The sequence below is a fragment of the Urocitellus parryii genome, chromosome 9 (genome assembly GCF_045843805.1).
Source record: "Urocitellus parryii isolate mUroPar1 chromosome 9, mUroPar1.hap1, whole genome shotgun sequence".
Taxonomy (NCBI): domain Eukaryota; kingdom Metazoa; phylum Chordata; class Mammalia; order Rodentia; family Sciuridae; genus Urocitellus; species Urocitellus parryii.
The window spans coordinates 132,136,009-132,151,851 of record NC_135539.1 but is presented as its reverse complement, the minus strand read 5'-3'; the positions used below and the strand labels follow the sequence as shown (position 1 = coordinate 132,151,851).

The 15,843-nt window shown below is 42.4% G+C and overlaps 1 protein-coding gene across 5 annotated transcripts in view; it reads left to right on the top strand.

The window, feature by feature from the left end:
• Window positions 1-15,196, top strand: part of Npl (N-acetylneuraminate pyruvate lyase) — a 36,981-nt gene extending 21,785 nt beyond the window's left edge. For 2 of the 5 annotated variants that reach the window (XM_077802389.1, XM_077802390.1), the window contains exons 7-12: window positions 16-108; window positions 1,768-1,916; window positions 2,035-2,081; window positions 4,818-4,902; window positions 8,997-9,036; window positions 12,892-15,196. In XM_077802389.1, coding sequence (XP_077658515.1) covers window positions 16-108; window positions 1,768-1,916; window positions 2,035-2,081; window positions 4,818-4,902; window positions 8,997-9,036; window positions 12,892-13,076 — 599 coding nt within the window. In that variant the 3' untranslated portion in view covers window positions 13,077-15,196. Of the gene's footprint in view, window positions 1-15; window positions 109-1,767; window positions 1,917-2,034; window positions 2,082-4,817; window positions 4,903-5,471; window positions 5,498-7,997; window positions 8,046-8,976; window positions 9,037-12,891 lie in introns of those variants that run through there. The other 3 variants (XM_077802391.1, XM_077802392.1, XM_077802393.1) reach the window with 3 other exon arrangements.
• Window positions 15,197-15,843: the final 647 nt, after the last annotated feature.

The window sequence follows — 15,843 nt, the reverse complement described above, 5'->3', positions numbered from 1 at the left end:
CTCCTGTACTTTCAGATGTCCTGATTAATTTTCTAAAAGAGGTGGCAGCATCTGCCCCTGCATTGCCATTCTATTACTATCACATTCCTGCCTTGACGGGGGTAAAGAGTAAGTACTGGTTCTCTTGACGCTTCCTCCAACCCTTACCCCAAGAAAGCCCCACTCCATCCCACGCTACTCATAAGCACCATTGATGAGGCAGCTTCAGTTACTCCAAAGTGAGTCCCTCTAATACCCAGCCCTCTGCCATGATTCACACCACCTCATGGTGCCAGTTCTTAGGCATGAAAGAAGGACTGACCTCTCAGCCCTTAACAGCAAACACCTCTTTCTTCTCATATGAGAAGATCCAAGACCAAAAGCCCCACAGGGCAGGACTGCGTCTGCCTTCTACCTCCTGCACTCTCAGTGCCTCCCCAGAGCCAAGGTACTGAATTCTTTTCTGAATTTTCTTCTAGTTTTCTTTCATTTCTACTGTTCTTCTCCAGGGAGAAGACTTTTACAATTAGATGAAATTTGTTAGGAGATTAGTTTTTAAAGCCCCTCCTTTTCCAAATTCCACAAAAGAAAAATGGAAGGCTATGCATTATAGACATTCAGAGGAAATAAACAGTTTTTCCCATTCTTTCCTCTCACACTCATCACATACTACCAAACATGTCACCTCTGGTCACCAACATGGAATGCGGTGGGGGGGTGGGGTCATGGATTTCTCCCTACCTAACAGCAGGTTCTCCACTGGAGACTAATTGGGTATCTAGTAGTTTAATTATATTTTGACACTGTCTGCCTCATGTTAGCATCAGATCCCACGGGCTCAGTCCCATAACTGTCCCCACTTTATATGCCGGCTCAGGTCCCAGGTTGTGACCTGTGATTCTGATCAACTGGTAATAAGTTGGGGTTCCCACAACTCCCTCCTCATGTGTGATTAATTTGCTAGCACAACTCATAGAACTCAAGGAAACTCTTTACCTATTATCTACTTACTACAAAGGGACTTACAAAGGATACAGATGAAGAGATGCATAGGATAAGGCATGTGGGAAGGGTAAGCAAAAGTTCATGTCCTCTCTGGGAGTGCCATCCACTAGGAACCTCCACACGTTCTGCTACTCAGAAGCTGTCTAAACCTTGTCCTTTGGCTTTATTAGGTAGACATGCTTGATTACATTACTGACCATTGGTGTTCAGTTCAACCTTCCACCCCATCCCCTACCCAGAGGTTAAGGGATGGGACCGAAAGTCCCAACCCTCTAATCACATGGTCTTCAACCAACCTGCATCCAGAGTCCTAGAACCCATCAGGAGTCAACTCCTTAAAACAAAATGCTCCTATCAGCCAGAAAATTCTAAGGGATGTAAAAATGGTCAGATGCACCTATCACTCAGGAAATTCCAAACATCTTAGCAGCTATATGTAAGAAACCAGGGTCAAAAACCAAATATAAGAACAATAACTCCTCCTAGCACCTCTGTCTACAAAGGTTTCAGGAGCTCTGTTGCAGGAATTGGGAGCAGAAACCAAATGTTGTATTGACAATGTCACAAATATCCATCGACTGCCCTCAAGGAATGGAAAGCTAAATATTATAATTTGAAAGGTACCTAGGAGCTACTAGACAGAGGCAAGCCTTTATGCCATCTACAGCTAGTCCACCTGACAGCAGCCAGTGGCAGCTCAGGGCTGATGTGGATCTCTAGGAAATGTTGTTTGATATTTTCTAAGGCTGTGTAGATTAAGGAGGTATTTATTGTTTTGAGCAGTTCGTGCAGAGGAATTGTTGGATGGGATTCAGGATAAGATCCCCACCTTCCAAGGGCTGAAATTCAGTGACACAGATCTGTTAGACTTCGGCCAGTGTGTTGATCAGAATCACCAACGACAGTTTTCTTTGCTCTTTGGGGTGGATGAGGTAAGTCACCCATGACACAGCAAGTCGGATTCCCTCCAGTTCAGGTAATGATTTGATATACTCGAGTTTCTCTTCTCTTTTTCCTAAAAGTGAATTCTCTTTGTCTATTTCTCATTAGCAACTGTTGAGTGGTCTGGTAATGGGAGCAACTGGAGCAGTGGGCAGGTAAGCATGACTCATTTGTCTCAGCCATTATACATTTAAAGTCCCACAGGAAGGCACTCATCACTGGAGTAGTTTTATTTCTTTCATACACATCCTTTCTAATAGAAGTTACCTTTTGTTCCCATGTTTGTTCAGGGAAAGGGAATTAAGTAGGGCTCAGCAGTTGGTTAGAAACTAGGTCATCCTTACGTAGAAGCTTCCATTGCAGTTAGAGATGAGACACATGAGCTCCTGGGTTCAGCCCTTAGTGCTGCAGACCCTGATGATCAGTGTCTCAAGGATGTACTTACATTGTCTGTGTCAGAAATTTAATTATAAATAACAGAAACCCACTCAAACTACCTTAGATTTTTTTTTAAAAAAAGGAAAATTATTATAAAGTAATGAGAGATTACATAAAACCATGAGGAGGAAAAACCAGACCCTAGAGAGGAACCAGGAACTACAGAGTTGTCAACAGCCAAGGCAAGTCATCCTGCATCTGGATTCTTCCCAAGACCCTCACTCTGCCTCCTTTCCACCTCTTTTTCTCTTCTCATTCTCTCTCTCCAGGTGGGCTTTCTTTACTTCAGCATGCCCCTGGCCAGTCATTGCTGCCCAAAAATGGCCCCTTAGAATATCATTAAATAGCACTGCCTGGTCTAGTCAAGTGTCCCCCAGAGGTCCAGGGTTTGTTGTGGGGCAGGTCGCTCAGAAAACACACCAAGTCCCAGTTTTGTACAAATTGAAGAGTCTTTATTGTCTGACTGGCCAGGGCTGCTCTCTATAGGACCAAGTTGTCTCTGCAGGAAACAGCCTTGAGCTTCAACATATCAGGGTTTTTAAAGGCAAAAACCACATCCAGGTTGACACAGCAACCAGCAAGCAAGCAGGAGTACAGAAGCTGAATAAAGCCATTAGTGAAACAATGCAATGTCCTTAATCATCTTATTTTTATTATCATTCAGTATTTCTCATGGGATTTTCCATAATCATAATCAAAAGAGAAATGGATCAAAGTAACCCTAGTGGAGTACAAGTTAAAGAATAGCTATTAAAGCTGGGCACGTGGCCCACACCTGTAATCCCAGCAGTTCTGGAGGCTGAGGCAGGAGAATCTCAAGTTCAAAGCCAGCCTCAGCAATGATGAGGTGCTCAGCAACTCGGTGAGACCCCGTCCCTAAATAAAATATAAAATAGGGCAGGGGATGTGGCTCAGTGGTTGAATGCCCCTGAATTCAATTCCTAGTACAAAAAAAAAAAAAAAAAAGAATGGTTACTAACATCTAAACAGTTATTCTCCGACAAAGTACACTGCCCAAGGAAAATGGGAACCAAAGAGAACAATGGGGGCTGGGGTTGTGGCTCAGTGGTGGCTTGCCTAGCGTGTGTGAGGCACTGGGTTTGCTTCTCAGCACCACATATAAATAAATGAATAAAATAAAAGGTCCATTAACAGCTGAAAAAAAATCTTTTTTAAAGATATGCCTGACAGAGGCTGGAGGTATAGCTCAATTGGTAGAGCACTTGCCTGGCATGCACAAGGCCCTGTTATTTATAATTAAATTTCTCCCCAGCACCATTAAAAAAAAAAAAAAAAGATATACCCAACAGTAAAGTGTATTTTGACATATTCAGAACCTGTTCTTACAGGTTTTATGGTTAGGGGAAATTATCCTTATCTCTTCAAGTTCTGGGATTTGGTCTCTTTAAGGGTCACAAAAATCCTTCTCTTGAGGGTAATTTTTGCTCTTATGTGCATTTCTGGGCCTGCGTTTCTTCTGCAGATAACAGGGAATTTTTTTACTAAGGAATGTAACATATCCTGTGAACTTACACCAGGCAGGGCTTCAGGCAAATGCTTTTTGAAAGTGAAAACCTGGGGGCTGGGGCTGGGGCTCAGCGGTAGCACACTTGCCTGGCACATGTGAGGCACTGGGTTCAATTCTCAGCACCGAATATAAGTAAATTAAAAAATACTAACAAAGGTCTATCAACAACTAAAAAATAATTTTAAAAAAACCTGTGGGGCTCAGCACTGTGGGCCCATTTTGTAGATTGATTCCCTTACCCTCCTGTTCCTACCACTTCCACGGCAACTAGGCAGTCCTTTTTTGAGCAAAATAGAAACCAGAATTACCTTCCAGAGCTCTGAGAGGACTAAATCTGATTTGTGTGAAGCCCCTGGAATATGATAGGCATTTAACAAATGGTCCTTCATTTTATATCCTCTACTCTCTGGAATCCTGTCTCCAAATTAACATAATGTAAGTGGGAGAGGAATTTAGATACTTTATTGGGATTTGTCGGTCTTACTGTGGCGCTCCACACACCCAGCTCTCAGCAGATGGCTTTTAGGACTCTTCCCAGGTGCTACATTTTGTCCACAGTTTCCTAGCATCTCCCCCTGCATGTGCCCTTAGGGCAGGCAGGTGTTAGCCTTAATCATTCCCAACCAAGTACACCTCCAGCTTTTACATTCTGTTGTTCTGTTTTTCCTGATTTTACCCTTTCTCTCTTTTTTCTTTGTCCCTTTTGGTGTTCTCTGCCTTCTCTGAGGACACTGCTTTATGTTGCTAGAGGGCTCAGAACTAAAGACAACCTGGTCCCCTATAGATTAGGACCTAAAATAGACTTACGGCAGTCTGGGGTTTTTTTGTTTTGTTTTGTTTTTCCCCTTTTTAAACAGCAGTGGTGAAGATCTGTACCTTTCCAGTTGAGTTACTGACCCTGCAGTGTTTGCTGTTGTCTTGCCAGCACCTATAACTACCTAGGAAAAAAGACAAACCAGATGCTGGAGGCTTTTGAGAGGAAGGACTTCTCTTCAGCCCTGAACTATCAGGTAAACCATTTATTGATTGATTTTATTAGTTCATATTAATTATACAGAAGAGTTAAATTCCAGACTTTTTCTTTGCTTCATATAAACTCACAGCCTTTCCTACAGGAGGGTCTTTTATCTTCTCCCTCATCAGCATTCCTGGCACACCTGCCCCCATGGAAACCACCTCCCTCCCTTTTGCTTCACTTGTTTCAAACAGAACCTGTCCCCATTGTCCCTGTCTGATCAAGACAGGCCTCACAGGGAATGACTCTTCTCTTCCTTTTGGAAAGGATCTTATTTTTACTTCTATCTTCAAAGTAGTTTTGTGACTATAAAAAAATGGTCCTAGATTTCTGGGAAATGGACCACATGCAGCCCCCTTGAGGACTCATTTGAGTCATCAGAGAATAGGAGGAAGCTATGAAGCTGGGAACCTAAAACTGGGAAGGCTTAAACCAAAGGCAGGCAGGTCAGCACCCTGGAAATGTGCCCAGATAGAAAACAGCCACCAGGTAGGAAACCTCGTGGGGAGCCACAGGGAGACACTTTGAAACAGGAAGAGAAAGCAGCTGTGTGATGTGTTACAGAGAAGGCCCTAGAGACAATAATGGTGGCTGTGAATGCTGCACAGAGGACAGCCCAGCTGTCCAGGGAAAGAAGAGCATCACTGAAGGGCAGAACCCATGGAGACATAAGTGGAGAGTGGGTGCACTGTTGGTAAACGGGATGAAGAGGAAAGCAACAGGGGCTGGGGATGTGGCTCAAGTGGTAGCGCACTCACCTGGCATGTGTGTGGCCCAGGTTCGATCCTCAGCACCACATACAGACAAAGATGTTGTGTCCGCCGAGAACTAAAAAATAAATATTAAAAAATTCTCTCTCTCTCTCTCTCTCTCTGTGTCTCTCTCTCTCTCTCTGTGTCTGTCTCTCTCTCTCTCTCTCTCTCTCTCTCTCTCTCTCTCTCAGGAAACAAACAGGGTGGGGCCTGGAGACATGGGGTTTTCAGCATAGCATTCAGTGCTGAGAGGAGCAGCCAGAGAAAATAAGTGACAGTGAAGGAGAATAAGCAAAGGCAAAAAAGTGGATTCTCCTCATAAAGCTCAGTTGAGGAATCTGTTTGAACGGACAGGCCACCATCAGAGTAATTAGAGAATTACTTAGCTAAAGTACAAATATTCTAGCAGTAGGGTAATCTGCAGCTCCAACCTGAGGAGAACAAGAGCAATCAGTACCAAGGAGTGCTTGATTCTTCTCCACCCTTAGGCCTCCAAATTGGGCCAGCATAAATCTACTTCCTTCTTACAGTTTAAATAGTTTAATATTTACCTATGATCCAGACTAGGTGAAGCTAACAGCAGAAACTACATAGGACACAAGAAGCTGTGTCATCTAACTAATCATGCCACGACTTTGGTTTAAAATAGGGTTCAAGAGTCTGAATTGTGCAGAATCTGCCATCTCTTTGTTTTCTTTTTCTTTTTTTTCTTTAGTTCCATAGAAGTTATTTATGAAAATTCCAGCCTGTTCTGAGCCAAATGAAAGGGAAACCGTAAATGGAGCAAACTGTGAGGCAGCTGTGTAACTGACCCTGCACTCAAGCTTCTCTTGTGGCTGACTCAGTTTCTATTTTTTTTTCCCCTTTAGTCCCTAACCAAATAAATCATCCCATTCAAAGCAGTGTTAGGGCAAGTTACAGTGGCTCACACCTGTAATCCCAGGGGCTCAGGAGGCTGAGTCAGGAGGATCAGTAGTTCAAAGCCAGCCTCGACAACTTAACAAGGCCCCTAAGCAACTCAGGGAGACCCTATCTCTAAATAAAGTATATTTAAAAAGAGGTAGCACGCTCGCCTGGCATGCGTGCGGCCCAGGTTCGATCCTCAGCACCACATACAAACAAAGATGTTGTGTCCGCCAAAAACTAAAAAATAAAACATTAAAAAGATTCTCTCTCTCTCTCTCTCTCTCTCTCTCTCTCTCTCTCTCTCTCTCTCTCTCTTTCAAAAAAAAAAATAAAAAAAAAAAAGAGGACTGGGGGTGTTGGGGCTGTACCTCAGTGGTAGTGTACTTGCCTGGCATGTGTGAGGCACTGGGTTCGATTCTCAGCACCACATTTTTTAAAAAAAGGGTCTACAACTAAAAAATAAAACTTAAAAAAAAAAAATTTAAAAGGGGGGTGGCTGGGGATGTGGCTCAGCACCCCTGGAGTCAATACCCTGTACAAAAAGAAAGAAAAAGCAGTGTTAGTAGGAATTCAGTTTAGCACATTCTCTGCTTCTTACTGAAGGCAAGTGTGATGGGGTAAATTTACTCGTTTACTTGTATGCCAGGGACTGAGCTAGCATTTCGATGATTTATGCCAGATGCAGAATTTCAATAAGGCTGGTTATAGCCCTCCAAGAGCTTACACTTACACTTAATATACCCAATTTAAGCAATGGAATTATGTGCAGCCCTTTCAGAGAATGAGATATAGGCGGACATGGTGATCTGTAATCCCAGCTACATGGAAGGGTAAGGCAGGAGGTTCACAAGTTTGAGGCTAACTTCAGCAATTTAGTGAGACCCTGTAGCAAATTTAAAAATCAAAAGGACTGCGGGGGATGTAATTCAATAGTAGAGCATTTGCCAAGCATGCATGAAGCCCTGGGTTTAGTCCCCAAGAACTGCTTAAAAAAAGGAAAAGGAAAACCCTCTGATCCTCAAGAAAACATTATCCATTAATCAGAAGAATTAATATCAATATCAATACTTTTTTGGTGGGGGGAGGGGACTACTTCCCTAGCTCTTTTTATTTTTTATTTTGAGACAGAGTCTCACTAAATTGCCGGAGCTGGCCTTGAACTTTTGATCCTCCTGTCTCGGCCTCCCAAGCCACTGGGAAAACAGGTGTGTGCCACTGCGCCCGGCTTAATCTATTTTAGAATACAGCACTTCTAGAGGTTGAATAACTAGAAGTTAATTCTCATAAAACCATTGTAGTGGTCCACTTTATGCTTTGAAGACAGTCCTTGCTTCCCTGCCACTGTGACTTGTTTTTAAAAGGATATGATTCTTTCTCTTCCTCTCTCCCTCCTTCTCCCTAATCTCTTCCTCTCCCTAATCCCGGAGAACAGGATTACCTTTCTTCCAGAGTTGTCTGTCCTTGAACATACAACCACCACAAGAAAAAAAGTAATTCAGACTTTGGGGATGGCACAGAAGATCTCAGAAATTATGTCTCCCAAATTAACAAGTGAATTACAACTGCAACAGAGAACTTGCAGAATGCAGCCTTTGAATCACTTTAAAAACCCCCTGTTCCCCTGGATGGGCAGAATCATAACCTCTGGGACAGTAATCTCCTATGCTTCCCCTTTGTTAGCAAAGCAATAAAACTCTTTTCCTTTTTCTCAAAACCGAGTCCTTGTTATTGGATTGGCATCAGTTGCAAGGACTGAGCTTTCTGTAACAAGACAGCCTTGTCCAAGCACCCCTTGGTTATCTTGAAGGTACTCAGAGGTATGTGTACCACGACTTAAAAAACACTACACTAGCTGCTAAGTTTTCCTCATAAACTGGTGGATAAGGGATGCATTCCCATCTTACCACCTGTAACATTCTACAGTTTTCACTTTTTTCTGCATGGGCCTATTCTATAAAGTTTGTATGCATGAAAAGATCCTACCTTATCCTGGGTGGATCATCTCTGTTTCTTCCAACTACGATAGGCCTTCAGAAAACTTAGATGTGCACACTTTTTAAAATTTCCATAATTTGCTAAATTCCTTAAGTTGTTTTTGGAAGGAAATGAAAGAGAATACAAAAAGAAAAAGAAATGGAGACACACCTCAACTGACCAGGGATGCTTTATTAAGCAACAGAGGGGCACATTTTCAAGGGGAAAATGGCAACTGGCTACAAGGATCTGAGTTTTATAGGGTTTAGCAGGGCCACATCTTGGGAGCAGTTTGTCAGATACTTTTGGCAGGCTTACTTTTAGCAGGCTGGGGAACTTGACAGATGAGGGAAATTGTCCTCAGTTTCCCTTTTTCCCTGATGGGTTGTAAGTTTCCACCTCCTTCAGCTTTCACAGTTCACTAATGTTGATTATAGATTTGTTTATTCCCTTCTAGTTTTGCATCCAGAGATTTATCAACTTTGTGGTCAAACTAGGTAAGTGCCACATCTGTTTCCTGCCTTGTCTGTTGTTGGGGAGTGTTAAAGGGAACAGAATCTCCTCACTTTCTCTGAGGGTTCAACCAGAGCACTGTTGACTGCTCTGTGGCAAGCTGGGTTCTGTTTTTAATACTACCCTCCAGGGCCAACCATATAAAACCGTTCGGTAACCCTGATTGGGAGGTCTTTGATAGTCTTCTACAAATCTTCTCCAGTTTAGCGTGTTGTTCCCCACACCATATGCGCTGCACTTTCTCTACCTTCTCTCTCAACAGTCAACACTTGCCTCTGCTCATTAAAATTCTGCTACTGAACTGTGACTGACTTCAGCCTAAGTACTTGGGGAAGGCGGTCTGAATACAGATTTTACTAAATTGTGAATGACTGACAGCTCTCCCAAGAGCATTTGAAATTTAAAAAGAGTTTATTAAAACAGATAAGCCTGGGGCTGGGGATGTAGCTCAAGCGGTAGTGCACTCACCTGGCATGCATGTGGGCCGGGTTCGATCCTCAGCACCACATACAAAGATGTTGTGTCCCCCGAAAACTAAAAAAATAAATAAATAAATATTTTAAAAAATAAAATAAAATAGATAAGCCTGGGCTGGGGATATAGCTCAATTGGTGGGTGCTTGCCTTGAATGCACAAAGCCCTGGGTTCCATCCCCAGCACCAAAAAAAAAAAAAAAGAAAAGAAAACCCAAAACACAGGTAAGCTTAAATGGATGAAGGTTTGGATAATATGACAAAATAAAATTGGGGGGAGAGGGGATACAGTGAATCTGAGCAGAGGAAGCTCTCCAGAGTGTCTTAAATGATGTCCACAACAAATGACAAATGCTACCATTCACTCTTCCTCTGCAAGAGACCCGCCCTTGGGCCAAATGAACCTGGGTCAAGTCCAGGAAGAGTTTCAAGTGTTTTGTTGGCAGTCCTCCCACTTCCCCATGCGGAGCATTTCTCCCTCACCCTGGAAACTTCCTTCTCCCCAGGCACCTATTATGTATCCAGCCCCTCCTTCCCAAAGGTTCTCAGCTAGCTCTCTTAATCCTTCCAAGACAGTGTTTCCATTTGCATTTGTACTGTCATGACTTTTGTCATATTTGAGTGCTGCCCATTGCTATTAATTATCTATTATAGGGCTGGGGATGTGGCTCAAGCGGCCATGCTCTCGCCTGGCATGCCTGCGGCCCGGGTTCAATCCTCAGCACCACATACCAACAAAGATGTTGTGTCCGCCAACTAAAAAATAAATATTAAAAAGTCTCTCTTTCTCTCTCTCCTCTCACTCTCTCTTTAAAAAAAAAAAAAAAAAAAAAAAAAAATCATAATTCCCTTGTCCTGGACAATACTTTTCACAAAATTGTGGTTTGACATAATAGTTATATGTTCCTACAAAGTACATTGAAAGGGCTGGGGATGTGGCTCAAGCGGTAGCACACTCGCCTGGCATGCGTGTGGCCCGGGTTCGATCCTCAGCACCACATACCAACAAAGATGTTGTGTCCGCCGAGAACTGAAAAATAAATATTAAAAATTCTCTCTCTCTCTCTCTCTCCCTCCCTCTCTCTCTCTCTCTCTCTCTCTCTCTCTCTCTCTCTCCTGTCTCACTCTCTCTTAAATAAATAAATAAATAAATAAATAATAATAATGAATCAATCATACAATAAATTATAAAAAAAAAATGATACTGAAAGGTTAAAAATAACTAGAAGGTGACCTCTATGCCACATAAGATCATCTTACTTACCAGCTATGTTACTGCAACAGTTTTGTAAAACGTGAATCTAAGATATTAACAGAAAGGATTTACTTGTTTGTCTGAATCTTTGCATTTTAAGGGTGGAGGAGCTCTTGAAGATAGTTTTCATGACCTAAAAAACATATCTTTAAAAATCTCACCAAGCACAGTGGCCCATGAGGCAGGAGGATCCCAACTTCAAAGTCAGCCTCAGCAAAAGTGAGGGGCTAAGCAAATTGGTGAGACCCTGTCTCTAAATAAAATACAAAATAGGGCTGGGGATGTGGCTCAGTGGTCGAGTGTCCCCGAGTTCAATCCCTGTTACTTACTTACTTATTTACTTACTTACTTACATACATACATAAAATAAAATAAAAAGATCTTTTCAGACTTCATGGGAGTTGAAGTTTTCATGACTTGGTCAAAGGAAGACTTATTAAAGAAATTTGTCTTAACATAAAGACAGCTCCTTGCTCTACCTACTCATAATAAGTCTGGAAGTCCATTTTGCATCTGCCAAAGTTTATTCCATATGTTTAATCCTGCTAAGTAATTTCCTTCCCAATGCTCAGTTGTTATTTTAATTAAGTTCACTTAATAAAAGGAAGTTACTTCTTATAGCTTGAAACCATAACAATAGGTAGCTAAGAAAACAAGTGACAGATATTTTAAAAGACAGGGATTGGGGATTATGACACAAGATTATTGTGTTTTTGCATACTAACAGGGCACCCACTTCACCTGCTTCTTCAGCCTGAAGGCTTTGTCTTTCCTCAGTTCTGAAAAAGTCCCTATTATCAGCTGTGAACATTGTCTTGACTGCATTCACTGAAGACTGTCATTCTGAAAATGTATTAGATGGATTTTGGATCTTCTCAAATCTGTGCTTTAATTAAAAAAAAATATTTAACATGTCTTTCTGTGCTATATTCTGAATTTCCTTAGGCTTGCCTTCTTAAAAAATCACCAATTTTTTTCCTTAGCTATGTTTTCTACTGTTTAATTTCCCTGAACAAACAGTATGCATTTTATTTCCAGTATTTTCTTTTTGGCATTTTTTAAGTACACCTGGCTTTGTTTGTTTTTGTGATACTGGGAATTGAACCCAGGGCCACACAGATGCTTGGCAAGCACCCTACCACTGAGCTACATACCACTGAGCTACTTGAGAGGTTGAGGGCAGAAGGACTGCAAGTTTGAGGACAATCTCAACAACTTAGTGAGAACCTAACTCAAAATAAAAATAAAAAGAGCTGGGTATCTCAGTTAAATCTGCTATACCAAAAAATAAAAAATCACACCAGTATATACCTTAAGTCAGATTATCCTCAAGGGCTATTTGGTTTCAGATCTTTCTTATCCTTATAACTGTATTCCTGATAGCTTTGGATCCTCCTCCTCTGCTTGCAAAGGTTGACTTTGAGCCTTACTTTGTTTTGTTTTATAGTTTGTTAACATTTTCGAGCATTCCTGTGTGTGTGCAACAGGAAAAGTCCTTTCTTTGTCTACCCAGTCAAGGTTACAGTATTGACAAGAAATGTGCCTTTTACTTGCATCTTATCTGCCGCAAACTGCCGGCTGAGTCCCGCTCCTGCTGCCGAGCACTGCCTGCGGCACCCCTGCTGAGCGATTCCCTGCTGAGCTGTCAGTGCACGCGGGCTTGCAATCTTGCAACCCGGTTGGGCACAAAAACACAAGCCAGTCAAACTGAGACAAAGTTTTATTTAGAGAGAGGCCGTGTGCGTCCCCTAACAGGTGGGTCTGCCACGTGTGTGTGTTCTACCTGAGCCGGGGGGGTTTCCCCTTCCCCCGGAACACCCTCCTACCATCCTTTCCCAACCAATGGGAACTCTCCCATTACAAGAGTGACATGAGTAACCTGAGTCCTGAAAATGGGCCCAGCTAGACAGCATGAGTCCAATTACCATATGAATGTGAATTGCTGGCTGGCAGTCATAAAATCCAAAGGTGCCTGTATCAATATTTTTGCTGTGGCTCCTAACACTTATCCTAATGTAGAAGTCATTGTTGGCATAAGATCTCTTCTTTGGGATGTTTTTGTGGATGTGGACAGTGCCAGATATGTTTCCTCATTTATTTTTCTTGTCTAGGTTTTGGAGTATCTCAGACCAAAGCCATCATGACTCTGGTCTCTGGAATTCCAATGGGCCCACCCCGACTTCCACTGCAGAAAGCCACCAGGGAGTTTACTGATAACGCTGAAGCTAAACTGAAGAGCCTGGATTTCCTCTCTTTCACTGGTGTAAAAGATGGAAACTTGGAAGCCTGTAGCTAGTGCCTCTCTATCTAATCAGGATGTGTATCTTGAGACCTCATCCATCTTGAATAGTACATTCTTTTCTCAGGGACTTTTTAGATGAAATTGAACTAAACTTTCTTGTAGCAAATGAAATCTCACATCAATCAGCAAATAAATATCTACTGTGAGAGTTGGGTGTGTAAGGGTCGGAGGAAGAGACCACCAAGAGACTGACTCATGCAGTTGCATAAGGGGATTTATTGAGGATCCAATTCAGCGCGCTGAGGCTCCAGGCTCACTCAAGAAGGGAGAGCAGCCCAGAGCCCTGAGCTGAGGTTAAGCAGTGCTTAAGTACACTTTTTGAGGAGGGCGGGGGCTTTGCATACATCAGAACAAATCAGCATGAGGCGCAGGAGAATTGAACAACAACTCTGAGACATGATTAGCACATTCATTGGCGGGAACAGGTCGGGCAGGGGTGATTGGTCATTCCTATAGCGTGGTACACATTCAAACTGTTTGGTCTGGGCCCTGAAGTGTGTCGGTGCTGGATTGCACAGTTTCTGGGAGGGGGTTGTTTTTAGCTTCTACATGAATTGCAGGTTCCAGGAAAACAGAACTTAATTTCACTTCAGGAAATTGCAACTTAACAGAACTTTAAAAACTTCACAGAACTTGAAACAAATCTTAATCTTATCCTTTACATTTTAACTTAGGCTTTGTAGTTTAAAAACTTTACAATGCCCGGTCTTTTACATTTTAACTCGGGCTTTGCAGCTTAGAAACTTTACCCTTTCAGGTGCAGCAGGATGCACCCTGAATCCCAGCAATTTAGGGATGTGTGCCAGCCTCACAACTTGGTGAGACCTTGTCTCAAAATAAAATAAAAAGGGCTGTGGAGATAGTATAGTTATAGAGTACCCCTGAGCACAATTCCCAGTACTCCCTACAATACAAAATAAAGAAAAAAAGAGAGATCTTGGACCCTTAGTCATTTATATCACAATTTTTTTTTTTTTGTAGAGAAATCACTGTTTATATGGATGAAATGGAATCAAGGGAAATTTGTAATTGATTAATTTCATCTGCTCTTGGGAATTCCCATTAATTTCTGATTCTCAATTCTATTTTAAAATCTTCTAATTTTAAACCACTATAATGTACTTTCATTTTAATAAATATTCATTTGGAATCTAGGAAAACTTGCAGCTGTTGCATTTAAAACAAAATTACAACATGACTCAACTATAAATATTAATAAACCAACTGGCTCATTTGGCTGCTTAGTCTAACTCTAAAAGCACTGTTTTCAGGTTAATTTTGATGTCATAGTTTTGTTCCAAAGCTTTGGGTCAGGAGAAGATTCACTCCAGTTCTTATTAACTGGAGAGCCCTTTAGGATGGTGCTGTGGTATGGATGTAGTGTATCCCCCAAGGGTTCCTGTGGGGTAAACTTGGTCTCCAGGGTGGTGATGTGGGAGGGAATAGAACCTTTAAGAGGTGGGAGCTAGCAGGAGGTGTGGGAATCACTCTGGCTGCGTTGGAAGGGAATGCTGGTCTCCTGAGTAGAGTGAGTTGTTACAAAAGTTTAAGACTGAACTCTGAATGGCCAGTTGGCTTCCTCTCTGGTGATGTGATCTTTCCCTCTCATGTACACTTCTGCCACCATGATGCCATCTGCTGTGAAGCCAGAGCTGGGCAGAGCTGAAGCCATACCCTTGAACTCCAGAACTGTGAGCTAAATTAACCCTTTCAGCTGGGAACAGTAGTGTGTGCCTGTAAATCCTAGTGACTTGGGAGACTGAGGCAGAAGGATCACAAATTCAAGGCCAATTGCAGCAACTTAGAGAGCCAGTCTCTTAAAAACAAGGGATACTGGGGATGTAGCTCCAGTAGTAAAGTGCTCCTGAGTTCAACCCCCAGTATCAATAAACGGGACAAGTCATTTTTCTTTTAAAAGTCATTCAGCCTCAAGTATTTTGTTATAATGATAAAAGAACTGACCTCCGACTAAGGTGAAGTAAAGTGATCCACCCACAGGGTTGGAGTGAATAGGCACTTCAAAAGCATTGGTTGCTGCTCTTTGGTTCTAAACATTTACTGTGGGGCTGGGGATGTGGCTCAAGTGGTAGCGCGCTGGCCTGGCCAGGGTTCGATCCTCAGCACCACATACAAATAAAGATGTTGTGTCTGCCGAAAACTAAAAAATAAATATTAAAAAAAAAAAAATTTACTGTGCTGACTCTCACCCTTTGCGTGCCTTGTCATCATGCTTCAAAAATGAAGAAAATCAAGGATTTTGTGCTCACAGCTGGGTAAAAGGATACCAGATCTACTAAGAAAAAGATAGCCAGGTGTGGTGTCACACACCTATAATCCCACTGACTTGGGAGACTGAGGCAGGAAGATGGCAAGTTTAAGGACAGCATAAGTAACTTGGTGACTCTGTCTCAAAAAATATTGAAAAACAGGGCTGGGAGCCACGCAGTGGTGAATGCCAATAATCCTAGCAGCTCAGGAGGCTGAGGCAGGAGGATTAAGAGTACAAAGCCAGCCTCAGCATAGCAAGGCACTAAATAAAATACAAAACAGGGCTGGGGATATGGCTCAGTGGTTGATGCCCACGTTCAATCCCCCATACTAAAAAGAAAAAAAGGGGGGGGGGGGATTGGAATGTGACTCAGTGCTTAAGTGCCCCTAGGCTATAATAGGTAAGTTTCAAAGCCACAAGAGAGATAGTCAAAGCATCAAGTGAACCCCTGTCTCAGGTTCAATCCCTGGAAACCCCTCCCCCAACTATTAA